This window comes from Anser cygnoides, chromosome Z, assembly GCF_040182565.1.
Source record: "Anser cygnoides isolate HZ-2024a breed goose chromosome Z, Taihu_goose_T2T_genome, whole genome shotgun sequence".
NCBI classification, from domain to species: Eukaryota; Metazoa; Chordata; class Aves; order Anseriformes; family Anatidae; genus Anser; species Anser cygnoides.
Genome location: NC_089912.1, coordinates 11,568,117 through 11,594,613, shown reverse-complemented (window position 1 = coordinate 11,594,613; position 26,497 = coordinate 11,568,117). Strand labels below are relative to the sequence as shown.

At 40.5% G+C, this 26,497-nt stretch overlaps 1 protein-coding gene across 3 annotated transcripts; it reads left to right on the top strand.

Moving 5' to 3' along the window:
* The first annotated feature begins 843 nt into the window (after positions 1–843).
* Positions 844–25,850, top strand: SMC2 (structural maintenance of chromosomes 2). Of its 3 annotated transcripts, none has more exons than XM_048051403.2 (25): positions 845–999; positions 1,361–1,595; positions 2,393–2,542; positions 3,234–3,356; positions 4,278–4,316; positions 4,505–4,615; positions 4,782–4,826; positions 5,338–5,571; positions 6,211–6,360; positions 7,019–7,252; positions 9,312–9,471; positions 10,025–10,142; positions 10,901–11,039; positions 11,291–11,410; positions 11,703–11,910; positions 12,446–12,581; positions 13,632–13,756; positions 14,512–14,705; positions 15,034–15,177; positions 15,449–15,643; positions 16,181–16,381; positions 17,195–17,311; positions 18,860–19,020; positions 23,891–24,038; positions 24,917–25,850. In XM_048051403.2, exons 2-25 carry the CDS (start codon positions 1,428–1,430, stop codon positions 25,100–25,102), a joined length of 3,606 nt encoding a protein of 1,201 aa, XP_047907360.1. In that variant the 5' UTR covers positions 845–999; positions 1,361–1,427; the 3' UTR covers positions 25,103–25,850. The 3 variants fall into 3 exon arrangements, with proteins under 3 accessions (XP_047907362.1, XP_047907360.1, XP_047907361.1); XM_048051404.2 differs by lacking the exon at positions 845–999 and adding an exon at positions 1,027–1,118; XM_048051405.2 differs by lacking the exon at positions 23,891–24,038 and having other exon boundaries at positions 844–999; positions 24,917–25,042.
* Positions 25,851–26,497: the final 647 nt, after the last annotated feature.

The following is a 26,497-nucleotide window of genomic DNA, read 5'->3' as shown; positions in this document are numbered from 1 at the left end:
TTTCATACAGTAACACCAGTTTCAGGAAAGGAAAACGTGCTCAGCTGATTTAACTACTTATCCGTGTTGACCAGTGCAACACCAGGCACCTACTGTTCTTGCAAGGAAACACATTTACAAGCTTTGAATCTTGTCTTTATTATTTTTAAATAGAATCACCTCTGTAAGTCACAGCAGGTAAACAGCCACAGAGAATTAAGCAGATGTTTTTCCTTTAAATATATATGCGTGTGTATATACAGGGGTGGGGTGGGGTGGGGGAAGCTTTTTTCTGTCTGTTTTTAAGAATAAAATCAAATTTTCTTCATTTTGGTAGTCCTATAACAATCCTAGTTACTCTGTCGTCACAACTAGCGTACTCCAGCATTAGCTTTGTGCTGCAGCTCTGGGAATTTTACCAATGCCTTCCTTTACAGGGAGCCACATCCAAGCCCTAACAATCTAAACAGAAAGGTAGGAAAAAAAAAATCAACTCTAATGCAACAGTAGTTCGTTTATTTTCCCGCCTTCCTTTTTCGCAGCCGGTGACACACCAGCTAACGGCCCTTCTTCCCGTTGTGAATCACCGCGCAGGGAGACAAAAGAAGTTTTTCACATCGCCTCATCCCTGCCCTCGGGATGTACTTTCCTTCAGGAACCTCCCTACGGCCTCAAAAGCGTTAAAATTAAACATTTTGGTTCCAAACGGCTTCGCTCCCGCCCCGCCCCCTGCTCCCGCCTCAGCTGGCCCCTCCCCCCTCCCTCAGGGCGGGTCGCTCGCCATTTTCCGCCCCTTCCCGCCTCAGCCCGCTGAGGCCCCCACGGCCCCTCTCGGTCTGTCCGGGCTTGAGGGAGCCTTCGGCGGCAGCGCCTGCCGGACTCCGTCGCCTAACCCGATCTTGAGGCCAACCCCTCCGGCCGAGGTCCGCTTTCTTCACTCCCGCTCTATTTGTTATTGCCAACAAGAAACGGTTTCCTGCAGCCTCTCCCTCCCTCTCCAGAAAGGAGAAACGGTGCGAGGTACGCCAGCGGAGGCAGGCAGCGCGTTGGACAGCCACGGAGAGGGCGCTGCCGGGCAGCGGCCGCTGGCTGTGGGCGCCAAAATTCAGGCGTCGGTTACACGGCGAGCGGCGCTGTCTGTGAGGAGCGGGGCGGGGCGGGGCGGGATGGGGCTCTGGGGTCTATTTCCAATTATTTCCCCTCCGTCTGAGGTATTAAGTAGCTTTTTTTCCTCGGTCTGAGGTCCTGAGTAGGCGTCTGTGTAAAAATTCATGCTGCTTTTGTTCTAAAGCCGCGTTCTCGTCCCGTTTCCGTTGACATTCAGCTGTGCCTGACACGAAGTGCGATTTTTTTTTTTTTTTAAATTTTTCCCTGAAAATAGGGAGTTACAACCAAGAGCAGTTTCTCCGTAGCCCTGGAAGGAGTACCTGGCCCGGTCCCTTGGGAAGATGTACATCAAGTCTATCATACTCGATGGGTTCAAGTCGTACGCGCAGAGGACGGAGATCAACGGGTTCGACCCGCTGTTCAACGCCATCACCGGCTTGAATGGCAGCGGCAAGTCCAACATCTTGGACTCCATCTGCTTCCTGCTGGGCATCACCAACCTGTCCCAGGTAAGGAGAATTTAACAGGTCTCTTTTGTCAGCAGCGTTTTGTTTTTGTCTCTTGAGTGATCTCTGGTGGAAGACCCGAAGTGGTGCTTCTGTCAGAAAATATTCGGATTCTTCAGTGTGCAAAGCTGCATTTCTGTCTTTCTTGTTCGTTGTATTAAGACCGAACCACAGTTTTATCAATATACCGTGGTAGTGCAAAGTATGCAGCTTAGAACATTAGACTGAAGATACCACTTCAGAGGCAGCAGCCTCTGAGGCTGGAGTTCTTTTGTGAGTAAAGGCAAAACTTGCTTATTTGTATTAATTTTCTGCACTTCTCGATCAGATTGCCAAAATTTGACCAGCTGTTTCATCAGAAGAAGCAAAAAGCTGTTTTCTCACAATGACTGCTGTTTAAAAGAAAATACGTATGCTTGCATTAAGCATGTATTATGTAAAGATTGTGTGTGTGCTGATATCAAGTTGAGTCTTTGTTCTCACGTGATATTGTTTTCCCCGCGGTAATTCTAGGGCAATTGAATAGACTTCCAAGGAACACTTTTTCTGTTTTGCTTTCTTCTGAACTGCATAGGGAATAAGTATTTTTAAAATACAGATACTAGTGATGAACTAGTCATCTAGCTTTTTATTCTTTTAAACAGCCATCCAGTTTTTGTCAGGAATCTCATGCAGGAGCAACTAGCTAACTCACTCTAATTTGAATGCTCTGCCTGTGGTTTTACAAATTCTGAAATTCTTCACGTTGACACACTTTGAAATTCCTTCAAACTCTAAAAAAACTTATTCCACGTATTTAGGTGCGAGCTGCCAACTTGCAAGATCTAGTTTATAAAAACGGGCAAGCAGGAGTTAATAAAGCAACTGTATCTATCACCTTTGACAATTCTGACAAGAAACAGAGTCCCCTGGGATTTGAAAGCAGTGATGAGATCACCATCACCAGGCAGGTGGGTTCTTAATGTATGTATTTGTGCAGAAATCTGCGTACGTTTTTACCATGCTCAACAGAGTGACTCTTAAAGGGAAAAAAAAACCAACAACTTAATTTTTACAGTCCTTGAGTTTTTGCAAGTGAGGCAATGTTTCTACAGTGCGGTTAGTAACAGACTGTAGAAGTGGAACCAGTGTACTAGCTTACAATTTTGAATTACTTGGGAAATAAGTTTAACGTAATTAAATGTAGTGTATTAATAATGTTTTCTATATAAATGAATGTAGTATATCCATAGTGTTTTCTACTGAGTTGCACAGAAACATAATAGCAGTGGTATTGTGCTTATAAAACAAGTTCTGATTTTCTATTTTGTGGCTTTCTTTTCTACTTAATTTCTGAACTGTGTGTTAAATTTTGTCTCCAAGAGCATAGGAACCTTGATAAGAAAACCTGCAGAGTCTGGAAGTCTTCTTGTAAATCTAGGACAAAAATGTTGCCCTCTGTTACTGATCGTTTTATGTTAGCACTAAAAAGACATCTGAAATATCTGTAAGATCTGTTTTGATGTTCCATATGCGTATGCAAGGCTATATAACATGGGACTTGCTCAGATTTTTGATCCCTTTAGGTCATTAGCTTGTATTCCCACAATCAAGCCACTTTTAAATCATGTGAAGTTTCTTGTGCTTCTCTTTCTTGCCTAGGTCATCGTTGGAGGTAAAAATAAGTATCTCATCAATGGTGTGAATGCTACCAACACTTCTGTACAGGATCTCTTCTGTTCTGTTGGACTCAATGTCAATAACCCTCACTTCCTCATTATGCAGGTATTGTGTGCATCTTTCTAAAATCCAAAAAGTATAGAAGTGTCACTAAGTTTGTGGCTGAACAGGTAGTGGAAGAACACTTAATTTCTTAATTAGAGAAAAGCAGCTTGAACGAGTCAAGTATCTGTCATGTAGCTAAGGTTTCCAGCGGAAACATAATTTTCAGCCCTTACTCTTTCTTCTCATATGCCTTATTGCAGGCTTTTTGTAAAACATATACCCATTTTGTTTTCCTTTTTGTCTCTTTAACAGATGAGTTTTTCCTCTATTACTGCATTAAAAAAAAGAGCTTTTTTTCCTGTTTGGTAAATTCTATCTTAGTCAGTATTTTGTATGAAGTTGATAGACCAGTTGAGAAGAGCAAAGTTGATCAAGTGAAAAGACCCTGACAAACTTTAACACAAGGACTAAATAAATTTTTGAAATATTTGCATGGAATAATAAAACGTAGCAGGCTTTACTGTTTCAAATGGAATTGTCCCAATTTCCTGCTTATTTATTTATTTATTTTTAAAAAGTCAGTATTGCACCCATTCTGCTTCCCCTCGTTACATATGAGCTAAATGACCAAACAGCCAACCTATAATGAAGAAGTTATTTAAGATTTGCAAGTCAGTAAGACTAACAGTACAAAATAAGCACAGTACTGCTTTATATGGATACAAGCAATAATGTGGAAGATGCGTCTGGAGGTTAAAAGGGCCATTTCAAGTGTGCTGCATGAAGAATTTACTTATGTATTTCTGTGAACTTTCCAGAATAAAGCAATTGTATAAAACTAGATTATCCTTACAGGAAAAAAAAAAAAAGCGTTTTAGCGTGCAGTATAGCATATAAAATTAACGTGTGACTTTTAATTTTATTTTTACTACTATAGCATGGTAAACAATCGTCATTTTTGATTTATCTTTCTCTAACCAGGGACGAATTACCAAAGTCCTAAATATGAAGCCACCAGAGGTAAGAAAACTGTGGGAGTTTTTTTCTGGAATTTTACGGGTTTATTTTGAATGACAAGAATCAGTATTTTGGGTGAAAAAACAACAACAACAAAATGTAGGGATATATGACGTTGAGCTCAGTTCCAAGTCAAATCTATTTGACGTTGTACAAAGAAGTAACGTCAGAATTTCGATGTTTTATTTTAGATTTTGTCTATGGTTGAAGAAGCAGCTGGTACTAGGATGTATGAATGCAAGAAAATATCTGTCCAGAAAACCATAGCGAAGAAGGAAGCCAAACTGAGAGAAATTCAAACGGTACTATATGTTGGAAAGTGTACTTTCTTATAGTTGTTCGGGATACTGAGTAACTAGCGCAGTGTGTCTTTTAACTCGTACAGTATTTCATTTCTGTGTGTGGAACTAGCTATGAACACTCGGAGTTTTAAAAATCTGAATACAAATGTTCTGGTTTGTGTTTCAGGTCTTAGATGAAGAGATCACTCCAACTTTAGAGAAACTGAAACAGGTAAGTAATAATTAGAAGAGAGGTAGAGGTCTTAAAGTACTGAATACTTTCAGCTGCTCTGAACTAATGTGTGGTAGGTAAGACTTATGGTGTTTTCAGGCTTTGTAGAATCTTTTAGGAGATACAAAATTTATCTTTTGTCCAAATACAGACAATGTGACATGCAGTACTTGCAAGAAATCCTGAAGGGAAATGTAGCTAGAAAGTATTAAACAAGAGAAGTAATAAAAATAGCAGTTAAGTTTCTATCTTAGTTCTTAAAAATCTGGTGTCAAGTGGAGTTCCTGCTGTAGAATCAGCTACAAGTGTATATTTGTCTAGGATTTTCTTAAACAGATTTGCAATGTACAATACTGAATATTTCTTAACATGGAGGATCCTTCCTCTTATCAACATATAATATCAGTAATTTTAGAAATACTTAGAAGTTTTCTATAACGGTCCGACTTAATAACATTTTTCTACCAAATTCTAGTGTTTTTTTCTTCTAATTGGTATCTTTTCTTTTCAGGAACGATTGTGCTATCTAGAGTACCAAAAAGTAATGCAAGAAATGGAGCATTTAAGGCACATCTGCCTAGCCCATCAGTTTGTTCTGGCCGAAGAGACAAAAGCACGCTCTGCTGTTATGTTAAAGGAAGCATACATAAAGAGAGATACGGTTCAAGAATCAATGGCTGAGAATGAGAAGAAGGTGAAGGAACTTCAGAAACAAATAGCAGAGTTGGAAAAGGAAAGGAATAAGGTAAGTGAGATGTGCTTGTCTGAAAGTATTAATAGAAGGAATTATATGAGCAGGAAATTATTTTTCTAGATAATACACCCTTTGATTGTTATCTTCCTGTTGCGCATTGTTTAGCTCATATTCTGCTCGTTATCATTCATAGCCACTGTCTAAATGATGTCAATTTAAGATTTTCATGTCTGAAAGGCTTTATTACCAATTGCTGTAAATTAGTAACAACTGAAGAAGACAAGGTTTTCTGCTTGTTTCCATTGTGCATTCAATGGTAAACTTTGCCAGGATTTTTTTTTTTCACTTTTTGTTGGTGTCTCAAAAGAAATACACTTCAAACAGGAAACACGTTCAACAAGTCACCAGTAACCTCAGCTATGGGGGCGGCAAAATTGGTTAGATGCAGGATAGAGCCCACAGGGTGTTTGGATGCCTAAATGCAGCTTTTGTATGGGGGCAGTATCCCATCATAATTAGTGTTGAGCTCTAGTGGCTTCAAATCAGTTTGGATTTCTGAGGGAATACAAGTTCTAGCCTGTTTGCATTGGAGTCTGTCTGCCTCATTCATCTTCTGTGCATATCTGTGAACAGGTGAAATATTACAGATACTGTATCATTACATTAAATTTCTGTTGTTTCTGATTGTAGGAAATCGGTGATATGCTCAAGTCACTGGAAGATACTCTTTCAGAGCTTCAAAGACTTGATGCTAAGGCAAGAAGTGCTATTGATCTCAAGAAGCAGAACTTAAAAAGTGAAGAGAATAAGCACAAGGAACTGGTAAAATGCATGCAGGAGGTAAGACCTTTGTACATGATTTTCTTTTTAAGTGCTAGAGTAGTTCAGACTGAGTGGGGACAGCACTGTTTTCTTACCTCTCCAAAGCTGATTGGCAAGAAAGTCACCAGGAAGGCAGCAACAAGTAAGGGCATTATTTGATTTACATGGCATAGGTAGTAGGCTCCTATTAAAAAGAGACGTGATGATGAAGAAAGTGGAGCTTTCTACTGTTGGCAACTTTCTTTTAATCTCAGGAGGGTATTCCAATTGTTTCAAAAATATTCTGCACTCTGGAGGCCTGGTACTCTTAAAGGAAAAAAATTAGTTTCATATTCTTGACATCTAATTATGTTTTCATGAAAGAGGAACACTCAAAGAATAAAGAATACTTTAGGGATGGCTATTTTTTTTTTGCTAGTTCTTGTGCAGTTGTTACCTCTTCCTGTCTTCCATCTTTCTGTAGATCTTCAGTGCACTCACAGGCCAATTACACATTTGAAACATGCAAAGACGGATTGCAAAACCAGAAAATCTGACAAAGGGTTACAGAAATTTAGTTGGTGAAAGAAAGTACTCATAGCTACGCATCTGAACAACATGTAAACATGTATTTGAAGTTAATGGGACTTAGGTTCTCTGTTCCTTTTTTTTGTTTGTTTCTTTTTCTTTGCTAAAGGATTCTAAGGCATACACGTCAAAGCAGAAAGAATTAAAGAAGATACAGGAAGGACTAAATGCTTTACAGGAAGAAAGTAAAAAAGACGCAGACGCTTTAGCCGCAGCCCAACAGAATTTCAATGCTGTGTATGCTGGCCTGTCTAAGAATGGTGATGGTGAAGAAGCTACTCTTGCAGACCAGATGATGACCTGCAAAAATGAAATTAGCAAAGCTGTAACAGAAGCTAAACAGGTAAGAGTCAAACCTTGGAAGGTTTATGAAGAAGATTTGTAGAATATCTATGCAAGATATTTTGTAGGTTGGCATAAGTATTAAGGTAACTTTGACTTAAACAGGTTATTTAGAAAGTAATAATCTTGTGCTGATTTAGGGAAAAGCTACAACATGGCCATGAGGAAGTACAGAAACTGGCTTTTGAGACATAAAGCAGGACTCAGATGACTAATAGTATTGAATAGGAAGAAATTAAGATAGCTACCTATGATATACACATACACTGTAGGAATTAAATTATTTCTATATTAAAACTAGTGGAATCAAAATAAACGAGTGTGAGTGGATAGTTCAGAAATAACTCCTCAGTTTTCACCTTAGTTACATTGTGTGCCAACAACACAACTGAAACAGATGTCACATCTTTTGTCTTAAGATAGCAAACTTCTGCTGTTGTGGTTCTTATGATGGAATATAAATTTTCCGAGTTAAAAGTGCACCTTCCTTGTCTCATTTAAAAAAAAATTCTTTCACAAAAAATAAGGGTGTCTTTCCCCCACATTATTTTACCTTTTTTCTTCCCTTTCTTGAACACTTTTCATGTGCTAATATATATTACTGTATCCAAATACTTGGAATAGAATAACTCAGTCGGCAGGAACCTTGAGAGATCATCTAGTCCAACTACCCTGACCACTCCAGGGCTACCAAAAGTTAAAGCGTGTTACTGAGGGCAATGTCCCAATGCCTCTTAAACACTGACAGGCTTGGGGCACCAACCACCTCCAGGAAAGCCTGTTCAGTGTCTGACCACCCTCATGGTAAATAAATGTTTGCTAATATCTCATCAGAACTTCCCCTGGTACAGCTTTGTGCTGTTCCCATGCACCCTGTCATCAGTTAACATGGAGAAAAGACCGGGACCTCCCCTCCTAAGAAAGTTGCAGTTGCACTGTGGCCAAGAGAGCCACCTAACATCACCTGTCCCACAAGGCACTCGCTATTCTAAAACAATGGAGCTAGAAGGGCACCTTTTCTATTTGGCTCACTCAATACTCGTGACAGGAAGTTATCTTCAATATGCTTTAGGAGTTTCTGAGGCTTGCTTGTCATGTCAGTATGCTATTTCCAGTTTATGTTTATGTTATGTTATGTTTAAGTTGAAATTGCCCATAAGGACAAGGACCTCTATCTTGCCTACCCTGCCTATCCCTCCTGAACAGCCAATTGCCCTCCATCCCCACCACTCCAGTCATGGGCCTCGTCCCACCAAGTCTCACTAACACCAATGGTATCACAGCTCTGGGAAAGGACCGAAGCTTTCAGTTCTTCCCGTTTGTTCCTCACACTGCGTGCATTGCTATTTGGGCATTCCAGATGTCCTCCTGAACCCCACAGACCTCCTTGGAGCAGCACAGATTCTCCTGTTATCCCTGCCACCCTCAGACAGTGCCACACCATCCCTTGGCATAACCTCAGTGTTCCTAATGGTATCTCTCTCCCCAGCTGATAATGCTTTAAAGAGGTCTTTTCCAACCTGAATGATTCTGTAATTTTAAGCGATGTCGTTGGCTGGGGAGGCTGACAGGGCTGCTGGTGAGCAGAGGAGGCAGGGCGAGCAGGCCACCTGCTGACTGAGTTTGTTCCCCTTCCTGCACGAACTGCCGCACAGACTTTTTTGTCCATGTTTGCAGTCCTCCTGGTCCATGGTGCTCCCCAGGCGTGGGTTTATATACGTATTCATGCCATTTTAAACTGGCTGTGGGGTTGGCTAGCAGCACCAACTCCTGCCTTGCCCTCTCATGACACCGGTCGCCTGCTGGCCAACGCCTTCATACACACTGCTCAAGAGGGTCACAGCCCAAAAACCTACTCAGATACATGATTTGCGCTTTTATTTACAAATCACCAGTGCCCTTAATTTTAAAGGCCAGGGCTGCTATTTGCCATTGTTACAAACAGTAGGAATTTTTTAAAGAAAATTAAGGGAGGACTGAAATAGTACTGGTGTCCTAAATGCATACTCAAAGATTCTCCTTAAAGATCTGCTGGTTCCATACTTTCTTATTCCTTATAGGCCCAAATGAAGTTGAAATATACACAGCAGGAATTAAAGACAAAACAAACCGAAGTTAAAAAGATGGATGGGAGCTACAAAAAAGACCAAGAAGCCTTTGAAGCTGTCAAAAAAGCAAAAGAAAACCTGGAGAATCTAATGGAAAAACTGAGCTGTAAAGGTTCATATAGACCTCTGGTGAATTATCTGGGGGGAATCTGGCAAGGAATATAGAAGGAGCAGAAAAAAAGAAGTATACTGCTTTCACGTGCAAGGCAGCCTGTCTGGTCAAAGCTCAACAGCTCTTGCCTTCCACAGAAAGTAGTTTGAATTAACTTAATTTGATATACTGTAGGACAACACTTTTAAAGCTTGAGCTTAAACTTAAAAGGAAAAAAATGACCAATCTCCCTGTTTCTTTCCATTTTTTCCTGCATAAAACTTGTCTTATTGTTTCTTATTCCAGGTAACAATTGTCACGGAAGATATGCAAAAGTATAAATTGATATTGCTGAATCAATTTCAACTCACATTCATGGAAGGAGATCAGACTTTTTGCTCTTTGCACGTTTAATCTTGTTAAAGTGCTAATTTGTCTAAGCTGAAAATTTAAAAATAATTTTAAAGGTTATCTATTCTCTATTTATATAAATATTTATATAAGCAGTGCAGCATACCAATTTTTAAGCTACTTATTTCTGTGCTCTGAATGTGTCTTGTGTTCAACTCTTAAGATGCAAAACAAGGAGACCTTTTAGAAAAAAAGAAGCAATTGACTCATGACATCGGTCAGCTGAGACAGTTATATGACAGCTTAGTAGCAAAGTTTCCTCACCTACACTTTGAATACAAGTAAGATCTCAGTGTTATCCTGAAATGCATTTAAAAGTGGGTTTTGGTGCATTTTATGTATGGTCTTAAGAGAATTATCGATTCCTTAGCTGTTGTCTTTCTTTTACTGTCAGTGAATAATGATTATCTTATCTGATACAAGTGGAGGGGTGAGTAAAGTCAGGAAATGTTAGCTGAATTAATGGGCGGCAGGGAAGGGGATGCAGTCATTCTTAAAATACAGGCTTATCAAAATCATTTAAAGATAGAAGTTTAGTGACATGGTGTTTGTAAGCTTTAAGTCGAGTTCCGTAGCTGAAACTATAGTATCCAACAGTCTGTAAAATTAATTACCATTTATTTTTAGAGTTCTCTTTGAGGACTGTGAATAAACTTGCTCTGTGGAAGTCAATATTGTGTCTGTCTCCACCAATCAAATATATGTATCCCCAGATTTATTTGCTTATGTAAAAATCACTCTGAACATATTCCTGTAGCTGTGCTAATAATAATAATAGGACCTAGAGTAAAATCAAATGAAAAACCTGTGGACAAATCATACCAAAATCAGGAAGAACATTCTTGTATTGCCTTTGTAAATGACTTTTTTTTGGGAAGTCTCTTGCTGTAAAGTAGTTAGTTTAACCTTTTGCTGCTCATTTTCTATGATTTTGCGTTATTTCTTATACCATAGTAAACAGTAAGAGTTTTTAATATAGTTTTTAAAGATGTGGAGGAGAGAACAGAATGTGTGGTTATCATAACTGTTTGTTTTTAAGACATCCAGAAAAGAATTGGGATCCAAACCTTGTGAAAGGCCTTGTTGTAACTCTCGTGACCCTGAAAGATGCAGCCACAGCAAAAGCCCTAGAAGTGGTGGGTGGAGGAAAACTCTATCACATTGTTGTGGATACAGAGGTACATATATTACTTTAATACAAAGCGCTGAATACTGAGATTAGGTCATGTGATTCAAGGTTAGCAAGCATGGGCATAATGACTGTATGCTTAAGAGGTGGCTTGGACCTGCGTACATGTTCAGATTAATTCAAAAGGGTAATGCGTAGTTATTGTCAACAATGTAATCCAATTGCAATGCCATACTATCTTAATTTTCAAATCATTTATATATTTAGGTATGCTCTGACTTGTAACTCTTCTCATTCTAGGCTACTGGCCAAAAGCTTTTAGAAAAGGGTCAACTAAAGCATCGATACACCATCATTCCACTAAACAAAATTTCAGCCAAGTGTATTGCACAAGAAATTGTCAGTCTGGCCAAAAGCTTGGTATGTAAATAAATTCACTTGTGTGCTGCCTTTTTTTTATTGCTAAAAATATAGGCTTTGTAATAGCCATACTAAAAAGAATTTCTACAGGGTTTGAGGGTATCTTATTTTTTTTCCTTTTGTATAGTTTGAGCTATGCAGTGTTTAAACTGGTTTTAATTGTCTTTTAATTGAAGTTATGTTTTAAAATGTAATGATATTTTTGGAAAGTATTTTTATCAAGAGAAGACAAATGAAATTTGAAAATTCTTATATCTTAAGGTATGCTAATTACATTTAATTTTATTTCTAGGTCAGTCATTTTGATGATGTGCATTTAGCCATTTCTTTAATCGGGTATAATTTTGAACTACAGAAGGCAATGGAATATGTCTTTGGAACAACGCTGGTCTGTAAAGGCATGGATAATGCAAAGAAAGTGACCTTCGACAGAAGGATCTTGAAAAGAAGTGTTACGCTTGAAGGAGATATATTTGATCCCCAGGGCACCCTTAGTGGAGGCAATTACTGTTTTTTTCATATAATATTGTATTCTTGTTGATTTCTTTACTGCTCTGCATAATTTTTTCGAAAAATGAATAGAGATGTTTTTATTGAGGCTCATGCTGGTAATAATGCTTTTTGAGCAAAGATTTGGTGGTCATACGCTTAAGTAAAATTACTAGTAGACTAGGAAAAAAATGACAAACTATTTGCATAACTAGCTTTTTATTTTAAATACTTAAACCTTTTTTTAGCTATTGAAACCTCTTGGAAGATAGTTAGAGAAATGCTATGAATTCAAAAACTTTCTGAGGTAATTCATAATTAATTTGAGGTGATTTCATAGATGACATTTAAAGTTGCTTGATATCACAAAATTCGTTTGTAGTCTCTCCCCATTGAAAGCTGTTGTAATTTCAGCCCACCTGTTTTTCTATTCTCTAACGACAACAAAGCATGACCCAGCATCATAATCAACATCTACAATTCACCACTTGCCAGGGCTGAATCTAATTCTAATTGGATTAACTTTGTGTTTTCTTCACTGAATAGGTGCAGGCACACACACTGTACCAATATTGTCAAAAGTTCAAGAAAAGAGAGAAGCTGAAGTCAGTCTCAAAGTAAAGATGTCTCAACTTGTCACTATAGAGAGAGAGCTGGCGAGCTTACATAATGCCTCTGAAAAGTAAGGTTTGCCCTATAAAATTGTCTGTTATTTTTCTTATGTGACTATGAATAAATCTAATACAAATAAATGCTTTTTGGAGGGGGTAGGGCCTGTTGTGAATTTAACATGCAGAAAAGAATGATTCTCACCACCTTCCCTTGCATAATTTAATTTGTAAGTATAGCAGTCAACAGGCAAATTTAGTTTTGGAGAACTCTTTCAAGAAAATTTTATTTGGTGTAATGCAGAAGAAAAAGAAACCATAATATTTTGGCATACAAAAATATTTACTTGAGATCACCTGAAGTTTTCCGGAGTTGTCATGAAATGCACTCAAGAATGGTTTCAGTTGTATTTTGTAACACACATCCAGAATTTAAGTTTGTGATAGCTCTTACTGTTCTCCAAAGCAAGTATAAAGGTTCTAAAGGGAAATGACTCTTTGAGTTATACTGCTATAAGGATTTAAGTTAAATGATTTTAACTATATTTGAATTTTGAGCTACTTAATTACTGGAGATGTTTTTAAAAGATGGAATATAAAAATACATATTTAGTCAATTCTATAAAAATCCCATAAGAAAGTAGTGTTGTGCAATATGCTATCTACCAGCTGCATTTATTTTTCAGATTGTTTTAAGTCATAATAGGTTCTGGAAATATGACCAAAAGAAGGAATGAGTTTTGCATTTAAATATTTTTTTTCTTTGCTGATTCTGTCTAGCACCTGTCATACCACTGGCTGGAAAAACATGAGCTCTGAATTGTTTCCAAACTCCATGTGTTGGATTTGTTTGTTTTTAATGTACCTTATCAGGGCTACACAAGAATGAATTACGTGTATAATAACTTACCTACAAAATTCACAATTACTTAAAAAGATATTTATACTTATATGTTTATTTATCTTTATAAAGATATACTGGTCTTCTATAAATGTAAGTTTATTTGTATTATATTCATTGTACCTCTCATTGGAACGGGAAGTATAGAAGTATTTATTTCAACTTCGAAGCTGAAGTGGTGGGTACCCCTCTTTTTAACAGCATATCACGTCTGTCTTCAAAGGTACCAGCAACTGAAGCAGGAGTGGGAGATGAAGTCTGAAGAAGCAGAGCTACTGCAAATGAAGCTTCAGCAAAGCGCTTATCACAAGCAAGAGGAAGAGCTGCTTGCTCTGAAAAAAACCATTGGTGAGACAAATACGTTTTTAATCTTGTAACTGAAGACTAATTGCTGAGAATGAGATGGTTGTTTGGCTGCTTAAGTAGCAGAATCTTTGCTTAAGGGAAAAAAATAGCTTTGAAAATTAGCTTTATACTTTTGGAGTATATAACAGATACAGAATCACAGCTGACAAGCATAGGTGGGATTGGGACTAGGTTTCTTCAGGTAAGCTTTGTAGTAAAGCTTATATCCTTATTAGGGGTTTTATGTTCTTAAAAATAAAAAGAAAAATGACTTTGCAGGGACATTTTTAATGGATTTAATTCCATATTTGAGTAATTTTGTGGCTTTTTTTCCAAGCTATCTGTTTCAGTGCACATTTAAGGTTAGCAAAACAAACAGTTTGAATGACAGGAAAGCAGTGGAAAGAAGTACTGTTGATATTTCTGAGGAAAAATGTAAAATGAATCAAGTGTAGAAAAAAATGGACAGAAATGATAACTTGGACATAGTACACTACGGATGAGGTAACTTGTTGGGTAGCTGTTTAATAACTTGCTTGTTCAACAGATTTGGCATATATTTGCCCCGTTTTCTTTTTAACAAACGTTTTTCTGTTTGGTGCCTTAAAGGAATCACTGAAATAGCCGACCACTAACTAGCAAATGTACAACTGTTTTTTCTAGTAGAGGCAAAGATACACTTATTTCTGTTGGAGGTTAGGGTTTAAGCTTAACAATAAGAACACTGTTCAATCTTAGTACTATATTTCTTGATTCAGCGGAGTGTGAAGAGACATTAAAGAAAACTGAAGAGAGTCAAAAGAAAGCAGAAGAAAAATACAAGGTATTGGAGAATAAATTGAAAAATGCAGAAGCAGAACGTGAAAAAGAGCTAAAGAATGTCCAGCAGAAGCTAGATGACAGTAAGAAAAAGGCTGATGATTCAAGCAAAAAAACAAAAGAAAAGCAGCAGGTAAAACTTACTTTTGTTATCATAAAATCATTTATGATGAAAGAGTTGTTGGCAGCCCAAAGGTTGTTGGTAATTTTCTCAATGTCAGAAGAGGTTCTAGTACTCGGAAACTTTGATTCTCCTAAAATTTTAATCCTGACAGCTTCAGAACTTAATATGCTACTTTGTAGTCACTAACATGTAGAAATTGCTGATGCTTCTTTTGCAACACTGTCCCCTTGCCAAAGAACAATTGTTCTGTTATCTTCTCCCTCGTTTAATACATCAAACTGACTGTTAATTCTTTCCACTTAAGCATACCTTAATACATCTGAAAACATCTGTCTAGGAAGTTGAAGCATTGCTTCTGGAACTTGAAGAGCTAAAACGTGACGAGGCCAACTTTAAGCAACAAATTGAGGCTGCAGAGAAAACAATCAAATCCTACCAAGAGGAAGTTAACGCTATGGAAGCTGAGGCATCCAAGTCCAAGGTAAAAGTGAATACCGAGTCTCATTACCAGTTTTCAAGTTACTGGAGATACGATCCCCTAAAGCTTAAATTGTACGGTGTATTTTTTTTGTTGTTTGGATTTTCTTGCCATCACCCATTTATGTTTAGCCTAGGTAGTTATTTTTTTGGCTGTATTGCCACGTGTTAATTTTTTCCTCTACTTTGCTCTGTCCTTCTCTTCTAACAACTGACTAACTTCTCCTTTTATAAGAAGTTAATGTTTATAAGAAGCTGTCTGAATTTCTTTTCAGGAATCTGTAGAGAAAGTCCAGAAGGAGCTGGCCAAGCAGAAAGAAGTCATTTCAGTACAGAATAAAAAGATTGAAGCCAAAGTTGAAGAGGCAGTAAAATACAAAGAACAAACTAATGAATTGCAGCTTAATGTTAAAGCGTTAGAGCACAGCATCAGCAAGCATCAACAAGAGGCTGCTGATGCCACTGCCAAGGTAAGGTATTTAAAAACCATGCTTTTCCTTGCATCTAGTGACCAAGAGTGTTTATTTTCCTTGCCACATGAAAAGGAAATAGCCTTTCTTCATGACGAGCACTGTTCTATTTGCAGCTCTTAATGTGAAAAGTTTTTGTCTTGAGGAGAAGAAACTAAAAATTGTAGCATAGCTTATCAGCAAGGATTCATAGAAACTAGATCACAGAGAAGGTGATCAATGAAAAGAATGTTCTGATCTTAGGAGCAAATTGTGTAACCAGTTAAAGAAATTGATCCAGATACTCATTGACTATGGCTTAGTCCAGATACAGAAAAAAAACATGTTCCAAGTAACGTGTGAAAAGCATATATAAAAGCACCTTCGAAATCTTGGTTTGTCATAGAAATCACATGAGCCTATCCACCTATGTTGTGTTGGATAGAATAATCAATGCTTTGGAGTAATTTTAGGGTGGTGGTAGTTTTTCTTGTTTGTTTTGTTTTTATTTTAATTCGGGATTAAAAAAATAGCCTCAACATGTTATCTTGTATACAGGTAAACAAAATGTTGAAGCAGTATGAGTGGATAGGTTCTGAGAAACATCTTTTTGGTCAGCCAAACACAAACTATGACTTTAAAGCCAACGATCCTGATGAAGCAAGAGAGAAGCTGCAGAACCTCCAGGAAAAAAACCAGCAGCTGGAGAAGAATGTGAACGTGACAGCTATGAATATGCTTTCTGAGGCAGAAGAAAGGGTAAGTGTTCTGTGTATTAACCTTTAAAGATTGGGCAGGTTGGGTATATCACATTGTGGGTAATGTAGCTTTATATTTTCATATACTATATTTCTGAATACACCAAAAATAAAGCTAGGTTTCATGAGTTAGCAGAGAACCTTCATTAGATCTTTGATACGCACTTTATATTTTTGAACTATTTGATAGTGCACCAGTAAGCCAGGTCATGGATTATCTTGATTTAGAATAGTCAAAAGAATAATTCCTCCACAACACAGTCCATTCTAAGTTGCCATTAGGCAAGCTTTGGTGATACCTCTTACAGCATAAGAGAAAGACATACTTCATCAAAGGCTGCAGATCAAAAACCTTCTCATCTTAAAGAAGATAGCTTAAAGATGTTCCAGAGTTGTCTTAAATTCACCTGTATCTTGAGGTTATTCCAGTTTTGTCTCAAAACCATCCGCTGACTGACTCACTGAACTTCTAATACTGTTCCTTGATTAGAATAGGTCTGTTTTTCCTATCTGCATACTTTTGCTGAGAAAGGCAAATGAAGCATGATTAACTTGAAAACAAAGCGCAAATTCTTGAATAACGTTGGTTTTCCCCTTTGCTGACTGTTGAAAATTCTAATGCTTTAATTTGTAAATAATATCCTAAAACGTAAGTCCCACATACAGCTAAATAAATGCTTTGGATTTCAATCTTGTGGATAATTGCTGTTTCACAGTTACAGTTTTACTGTTTTGTTTTTTTTTGAAAGATTGTGATCAAATTCATTTTATGGTAAAGTTCATTGAAATCAATCTTCTCTTCTTGTTGCATAAGTACAACGACTTGATGAAGAAAAAAAGAATTGTAGAGAATGACAAGAAAAAAATTCTTGCGGCTATTGAAGAGCTTGACCAGAAGAAAAATGAAGCTTTACAGATTGCTTGGCAAAAGGTATGTCACTTGAAAAGCAATTTTCACATTTTAGCACGTATTTTTTCTTCAGAATCAGATTCATCTTAGATTACTCTTGCACGTTTCCATGAAAAAAATCTTTCCAGAACTAATCTCTGTTGCCTAGTATTTAAATTACAAAGCAGCCACTTCCATTTCTCCTGTTTCATCTCACATTTGACGATAAAACATGAATTCTCTGAAAATTGTGGAGATACACTCAAAACTGCAAACTACTTTACCATTCTCTTTTGGTGCCCACAAAAATAAAATGAAAGTTAAGCTACTTGCATCCTGAAGTCATTGCCTTTTACATAGACTGTATCTCTGAAATCATAAAATGGTTTGGGTTGGAAGGGACCTTAAAGATCACCCAGCTCCAACCCCCCCGCCATGGGCAGGGACACCTCCCACCAGACCAGGTTGCCCAGAGCCCCATCCAGCCTGGCCTTGGGCACTTCCAGGGATGGGGCAGCCACAGTTTAAAACCATTCCCCTGTGTCCTGTCACTACATTCTCTGATAAAGAGTCCCTCTCTGGCTTTCTTGTAGTACCCCTTTATGTACTGAAAGGAATTGCTCTTTAGACGTTTGACCAGAATTAAAATAATTCTGGCTCTGTGAAACAGCCCCGTACAAAGCGGTGCTGTGGACCTGGACGACTGTTCCTGTCCCTGACTGGCTAGGTAATACTGGGAGGTAGAAACAGTTGGTTTAGGTTTCTGTTGTGTAAGTACTCTGCTTTCTTGCTAGTTCTCTCATGTTATGAACTATAAAAACAAAAGGTGTAAAATTTTCCTTTTCCCTTCCTACCTGTAAAGCTCTTGACACTTTTTGCTGTACCTGGAGAATTTGTACTTCTTGGCCTTTCAGAAAATTGGTTATATCTAGTCAAATAACTTAATATGCTCACAAATTAACTATTGGCTTTAATTATTACTGCCCATACTCAAGATACCACTGTACTTTTTTGTTGCAAAATCTTGGTTGACAAAAAGTTGTGAATTATGTTTAAAAGCATCATGGGTGGTGGAACAAGTGTATTCTCAGATTCTTTCCTTGACCTGAGAGCTTTTATTCTAGGCTTACAGTTGCATCCTACTCAATATGCGCACATTTTTTAAGTAGTCCTGGAGGAAGTAGAATGGTGAGGATGCCCACGTGTGCTTCTTATGAGGTGCTTACACTTTTAATAGTCCTTTAATCAGGACTTTAATTGACCCTTGATAAATCTGGTAAAAAAGAAAAAAAAAAGAAAAAAGAAAAAAATGTAAATCTGAGGCAGGGCATAACCATTTTCCTGGCTGACAGCACATGAAAGAAATACTGGAGGATTTTTTTTGGTGATTCTACAATGCTCAGTCTGAGATGTCCTATATACCTTCCTAGGTCTTGCTTCATTTTCAGTGCAGCAGAAATAAAAGATGCTGTACTAATATTTTCTCACCATATGTTCTAAATTTAAGGCACGAGAATTCACTGCTAAGTTTCTGTAGCAGTTTGCGCTTTTGATTCAAAGCTTGCTCATACATCTTTCATGGTCTTCTAGGTGAACAAAGACTTTGGTTCAATCTTCTCAATGCTTCTACCAGGAGCCAAAGCGATGTTAACAGCCTCTAAAACTGGAAATGTCTTGGATGGCCTGGAGTTCAGAGTTGCCTTAGGAAATACCTGGAAGGAAAACTTAATAGAACTTAGTGGAGGCCAAAGGTTAGTAAATTTTGTGGGTGTTTTGAGATTTGTTTTATTCCACTGTAGTTGCGCATATAGTTGATATGTCTAGCCAATCAGAGTTTAGAACTAATGTAAGAAATTAATCTTTTCCCCGGTCAAGTCAAGGGCTCTGTCTTCTTCCATCTTGGCTTCATATTCAAGGTACTTTAAATTCAGTTCAGCTCAAGAAGGAACCTGACTTAGAAGAATGCAGTGCTTGGCATGTAATAGCAAAATTTTACTCTGTGGAGAAGTGGACAAAACAACAAAAAGGAAAATGAGTCATGCAAAAACTGCAGTAACTAGGTAATAGTGATGTACAGTCGACACTAAGTACTCCAGTCTTTGAGTTGTAACCTCAAAAATCAGCATAGACAAGTTCTGCCCTGGATTCAAAGCGGTGTCATGGTGACAAAGTTTTCTTCTCCAGTGATCTGCTGGTGTGTAGGGCATGTGCTTCTTTGCAACTTCTGAGGAAAAATCTACCAAGTTAAAAAACAGAAACAGAATTTAGGGAGAGGTGAAATAGAGGCATAGGACTTCTTGAAGGATAGAGAAAAATCCAGAGCTTTTCAAGAACTGCAAGTTGAAAAACAGCATTGCAAAACTCAGAATTGAGAATAGCTAAAGCAACAGCATGATCTTAAAATAATAGTTCATTTGGAAGGGACCTACAAAAATCGTCAAGCCTAACTGCCTTACCACTTCATGCTAACCAAACCAAAAGCATGTTATTGAGGGCATTGTCCAACTGCCTCTTGAACACTGACAGTCTTGGGGCATTAACCACCTCTTTTGGAAGCCTGCTACAGCATTTGAGCACCCTCAGCCGTAGCTTAACCCCAGGTGGCTGATGAGCACCACACAGCATCTCACTCATTCTCCCCAGCTGGGACAGGGGAGAGAATCAGAAAGGTAAAAGCATGAGAGCTTACTAGTTGAGACAAAGGCAGTTCGATGGATAAAGCAGAAGTTGTGTGTGCAAGCAAAACAAAACAGGGGCTTCATTCACTGGTTCCCATTGGCAGGAAAGCAGCGCTCATCACATCTAACAGTTTCTTGGGACAACAGGTGCTGCCACTCTGAACATCCCTCCCCTTCTTCCTCCTTTAGTCCAGCTTTTATTGCTGAGCATGGCATCATAGAGCATGGAATGTCTTTTTGGTCAGTCTGGATCAACTGTTCTTGTGCCATCCCCTCTTGGCTCCTTGTGCACCCCCAGCCTCCTTGCTGGCAGGGCAACACGAGAAGCTGGAAAGTCATTGGCTCTGTGTAAGCACTGCTCGGCAGCAACCAAATTCATCAGTGTGTTATCACCACTATTTACATAAAAAAAAAAAATCCAGAACACAGCATCATGTGAGCCTCGGTGAAGAAAATTAACTCTATGACAACAGTATTTAATTTTTTTCTTAATTTTCCTATTTTTTTTACCCTCCCTGGCACAGCTGTGTGCAGTTTCTGCATGTCCTGTTACCAGTGACCAGGGAGCTAAGATCAGTACCTCCATCTCCATTTCACCTCCTCAGGAAGTTGTAGAGAGAAATGAGGTGGCCTCTCAGCCTTCTCTTTTTAAGCTAGACAACAACAGTATCCTTAGCCTCTCCTTGTAGTACATGCCGGCCAGCCCTTTCACCAGTTCTGTTGCCCTGCTCTGGGTGCATTCATAGAATCACAGAATATCCTGACTTGGAAGGGACTCACACCAATCATCGAGTCCCCAACTTCTGGCTGCACACAGGACCACCCAAAAATCTGACCCAGATGTCTGACAGTGCTGCCCAAATGCTTCCTGATCTCTGGCAGCTCGGGGCCATGCCCACTGCCCTGGGGAGCCTGTCCCAGTGCCCGACCCCCCTCTGGGTGCAGAACCGTTCCCTAACCCCCAGCCTGACCCTCCCCTGTCCCAGCTCCATGCCGTTCCCTCGGGTCCTGTCGCTGTCCCCAGAGAGCAGAGCTCAGTGCCTGCCCCTCCGCTCCCCTCGTGAGGGAGCTGCAGGCCGCCATGAGGCCTCCCCTCGGCCTGCTCTGCTCTGGGCTGAGCGAACCCAGGGACCTCAGCCGCTGTACGTGTGTCTGCCACTCCAGACTCCTTCACCATCTTTGTAGCCCTCCTTAGGAAGCTGCCTAATGGTTTCATGTCCTTCTTATATTGTGGTGCCCGGAACTGCCCACAGTGCTCGAGGTGAGGCCGCACCAGCGCAGAGCAGAGCAGGACAGTCTGTTTCCTTGACCCGTGGCAGTGCTGGGCCTGACGCACCCCAGCCCTCCTGGCTGCCAGGGCACACTGCTGGCTCGGGTTCAGCTGGCTGTCAACCCGAACCCCCAGATGCCTTTACGTGGGGCTGCTCTCCAGCGTCTCATCCCCCAGTCTGTATGTGTATTCAGTGTTGCCCTGTCCCAGGTGCAGAATCCAGCTCTTGCTGTTGTTAAACTTCATGTTGTTGGTGATTGCCCAGCTCTCCAATCTGTCAAGATCTCTCTGCAAGGCATCTTACAGGGGGAGTCAGCAAGCTCAAGCACAAATGGAAGCTTACAGAGGGTGGAAGCAGGGATGGGTAACCTGGGAGGAATACAGAGATACTGTCTGAGCAGCCAGGGATCACGTTAGGAAGGCTAAAGCCCAGATGGAATTGAATAGGGCCAGACATGTCAAAGGACAATAAGAATGGTTTTTATAATTACAACAGAAGACTAGGGAAAAGTGGGCCCTCTCCACCAGGAAACAGTAGTCCTGGTTACCTGGGATATGGAGACAGGTACTCAAAGACTGTTTTTGCCTCGGTCTTCACCAGCAAGTGTTCTAGCCGCACTGCCCAAGTTGCAGAAGGCAAAGGCAGAGGCTGGGAGAATGAAGAACTGCTTGCTGTAGGAGGTCAGATCTGAGACCATCTAAGGAATGTGACTGTGCACAGATCCATGGGACCTGATGAGATACAGCTGTGGCTCCTGAGGGAACTGGCAGTAGTTGACAAGCCACTGCCACATGATATTTGAGAAGCTGTGGCAGTCCAGTGAAGTTCCCACTGGCTGGCAGAGGGGAAACATGTTTAAAAAGGGAGAAAAGAAAGACCCAGGGAACTGCAGGCCCGTCAGTCTCACCTCTGTGCCTGGCAGGATCATGGAGCAGATCCTCCTGGAAACTGGCACATGGAAAATAAGGAGGTGACTGGGGACAGCCAACACGGCTTCACTAAGGGCAGATAGTGCCTGGCAAATCTGGTGGCCTTCCACGTTGGGGTTACAGCAGTGGTGGGTAGGGGAAGAGCAACTGATCTCATCTACCTGGACTGTGCAAAGCATTTGACGCTGTCCCCCATGATATCCTTGTCTCTAAACTGGAGAGACATGGATGTGATGGATGGAGCACTTGGTGGTAAGGAATTGTCAGAATTGTTGCAATCAAAATGTTGTGGTCAGTGGCTCAATGTCCAGCTGGAGATCAGTAACCAGTGGTCTTCCTCTGGGCTCAGTACTGGGACCAGTGCTGTTTAACATCTTTGTCTGTGACACAGACAGTGGGATCGAGGGCATCTTCAGTGAGTTTGGTGATGACACTGAGCCGTGTGGCGCAGCCGACACGCAGGAGGGAAGGGCTGCCATCCAGAGGGACCTGGGCAGGCCTGAGGTGGGCCTGTGCGAACCTCATGAGGTTCAAGAAGGCCAAGTGCAAGGTCCTGCACCTGGGCTGGGGCAATCCCAAGCACAAACACACTAAATGACCTGTAAGGTCTCTTCCAACCCAACCCATTTTATGCTTCCATGAACAGCCCCTCCTAATTTAGTATCACCTGCAAACTTAGCATACATTCAAGTCCTGCATCCAGCTGATCTGCAGAAACATCGAAGAGACCTGGTGCCAGACCGGAGCTCTGGGGAAACCCAGTTGTGACTGGCTGCCAGCCTGGTGTAACCCCATTTATATAACCCTTTGAAAAGGCTTCAACTGTCTTAGCGTCCTTTGTATGCTGTGTAGCCCGGAGCTGCACACAATAAAAAAAAGCTGCACAGATGCCAGCTGTGGTGGGGTCACCTCCTCCTCTGGCTGTGCTGTGCTCAGTGTATCCCACCTGCATTTCGGGGAGCACAATGCTGGTGCTGAGCCTGTTGGCACTGGCACTCCCAGGTCCCTCCCTGCAGGGCTGCTCCCCAGCCTCATCTCCCAGCCCTGCCTGTCCTGGGGCAGCACCCAGCACCTACTGTGTGGAACTTGGTGCTGCTGCGAATCCCCCAGAGCTCTGCAAGGAGATCATGGACTGATATTAGGCTGTCCCAAGCTGGGAGGGACCCTTGAGGACCATCGCATCCAACTCCTGGCTCTGCACCCTGTCCCTTCATGAACCCATGCAGACTATGCCTGATAACGGCTTTGTTCTTCAAAGGCCTTTCAGTAGCACACAGGAGAATCATCTCCAACTACAGGGGTCTGTAGTTTCCTGGGTCTTTTGTGCCCTTTTTGTAGACAGGCGTTAGATGGGTTACCTTCAGTCAGCCGGGACCGCACCCGGACTCCCAGGACCTCGAGTAACCTGTGGAGAGGGGTCCGGCTGTAGCATCTGCCAACTCCTCCAGCACTACGGGGTGAATCCCATTAAGCCCCGTGGACTTAGGGACAACGAGCCGATACAGTTGTTCCCTTTGGATTTTGGTGACCACAGATGGAAAGTCACTGCTCGCCCAGTCATGATCCTCCAAGTCAGGGGGCCAGGCAGAAGTTGTGGCAGAAACCGTTACTCTGTCTCTCCAGAACTTAACCCCTGAATCTGCTTTTGAGGGAGCATTTCATTACTACCAAACAATCGCTTCAATAAGTGAAAGGTGTCTCTCAAACGGGCATAAAACATATCGTCCTTGTTCTGTGTATTAGATCCCTGGTGGCCTTGTCCTTCATCTTAGCCATGCTTCTTTTCAAACCTGCCCCAATTTACATCTTGGATGAAGTGGATGCAGCGCTTGATCTCTCTCATACCCAGAATATTGGACAGATGCTCAGTATGCATTTCCAGCACTCCCAGGTATGACCGTGAAACTAATTTATTCACTTTCTTATTTTCAGAGGCAATCTGCTCCTACAAATTCTCAACTATTTTTTTATGCCAGTGTTGTTTTTTTTATCGCTAAGTCATTTTAGCTGGATGTGACCCTTATGATGTGGCAACTGAAACTTCTAAGCATTACCTCTTCTAAGCATTACCTTTTAACATAAGCAATTGTTGCAGTGGCTAAAAAAAAGTGGGCAGTAATAGGGAAGAGTATCTGTGATACGATCAGTTTGAGGCATGACCCATGTCATTTTTTTTTTTTTGCTAGAGTTCTTTAACCTGAACTTAGAAGTATTTCATTTTTGGCCCTGGCATTACTGGAAAGACTCGTTGGATCACTGCGGCCTACATATGTAAAAGCTGTAGTATTGAAGAAACCCCTCTGACTGAGAAGTGTGATCTATTTGGCGGTAGATACGACCTTTCTAAATTAGAGAAGAGGGGATCATTCGTTACCAGTACTGTCAAATAATTTGAGTTATAGCTTTAGATTATAAAGGAACCTGCATTTTTACAACATGGCAACATTTTTCCAGTGGTCGATGCACCAGGAAAGGTCGTATTGCATTGTACTGGTACTGACATCACGGGCTGAAGAGACCAAGCACTGGGATTGACCACAGCCAGAGCTCGTAGCTACAGAAAATGCCCGACCTGTGGGTGTTTGTTAACCTGCCTCGCACATTCCGTTGAGCTTCAGTTATGTTTAGATTTACTTTTTTAAGAATTAGTACTAAGATATTATCCAAGTAAAGTAAAGTAAATTTTTTTTGAAGCATTTTCTAATCTTTTTTTTTTTAACTCTATATTTGGATAGGAGCATTTATTTTAAGCTTTCTGTTTTGTTTTAGTTTATTGTGGTGTCCTTGAAGGATGGAATGTTTAACAACGCCAATGTCCTCTATAAGACCAAGTTTATTGATGGTGTATCCACAGTTGCAAGATACAGCCAGCAGCAGAACAGAAATAATGGACCTGCACACAAAGCCAATAGGACTTTGACAAACGGGAAGCAGGTGAACGAGGAAAGTGAGTGACACACCAGCTGCAGTAATGGCTGCTCAGGTGTTGTGTGTCCTTGGTCTACAGAAAGACCTAAAACAACTGTTTTAAACTTGCTGATTTTAACGTTTTTAACCTTGATTCTTTTAAAAGTTAATGGTCTCAGCTTTTAACAATTTAAATTCATAGGAGACGACTGCCTGTACTTTTAGCTAAGCTGCTTTTAATTCTTTTAGTATCCCATAGACAATTGCAGTCCTCACTCTTCAAGCACGTACAAATAAATGTATGTAAGTAGTAGCTTGCGTTGTGAGCTGAACAGGAGCAACTGGAGGCTTTGTGTTAGGAAAGTGTGATGCAGCTTGCAGTGTTCATGACGTTCAGAAAACCTGTTGCAATTTAAATGCTGTTTTTATTTCCTGTTGTTAAACGCCCAAGGAAAGAGATGTACTAATACTTATGCAACTGTAATGGTTTTTAAGAAGCAAGGGCAGGAACAATTTTAACTAAGTTTTTTTTATAATTTGCCGTACTGATTTATTTAATCAATAAATGTTTTCAAGTAACTGAACAAGTATCTGTGTTCCTTGTGAACACAGAGCAAACTTAAAATTTAACCCTCTAACATAGTACTTTTCATCCTTGATGGTACACCAGCAGTGCTTTGTTTTATACAGAGACTTAAAACTGTCACTATTTGGATAAACTTGTCACCTGTCTGCATCTTTAGCAGTCCCATATGTGGTTGTACTTCTGAAAATAAACCACCATGTTATTACCTTTTGTTTGTTTTCTCTAAGCTTCTGTTTCATTTTTGCTTCTCATGCATTGGTCATTATTCTCAGTGAGGCTACTGGACTTCGCAAGGGCCCTGTTTCATCCCAGAAGCTGATGCAAGGAGGGACCACCACAAACTGTTTCCGAAAGTGGTTGGGGGGTGGTGTCACCACAGGCTGCCTGGCCTCTAGTCAAATGAAATCCAGCAGCTGGGCCCCAGAGCACAAAGGGGGATAGCTAGGGCTGGAAAAGGAGCCTAACGCGCTCACGCTTCAGGCAAGGCTCATAAATCCAAAATTCATTCCTTTGGTGGATGCTGTCTCATTTCACATAGCTCCCGTGGAAGCCATGGGGTAGCCAGTCACGCTGCAAGGTAAGGCAACCAGCCTGGCTATGAGGTTAGCCTCACCCGCTAGCCCCACTGGGGGTGCAAGGCCAAGTTGCTGCCTCACAAACAAGCTCATATCCTCGCTCCTTTCCCTCCTGTTGCGCAGCCACCCGCCTTCTAGGTGGCGAAAGCCTCAGACCAAGCAAGGTAAGCAGCCCGAGGCACTCCTTCAGCACAGCACAGAGCACCACCACCACCACCAGGCCGGTCAGCTCAGAGCAGAACACACAAAGGCGCTTTGAATTTGGGACAAGAGAACAGCACC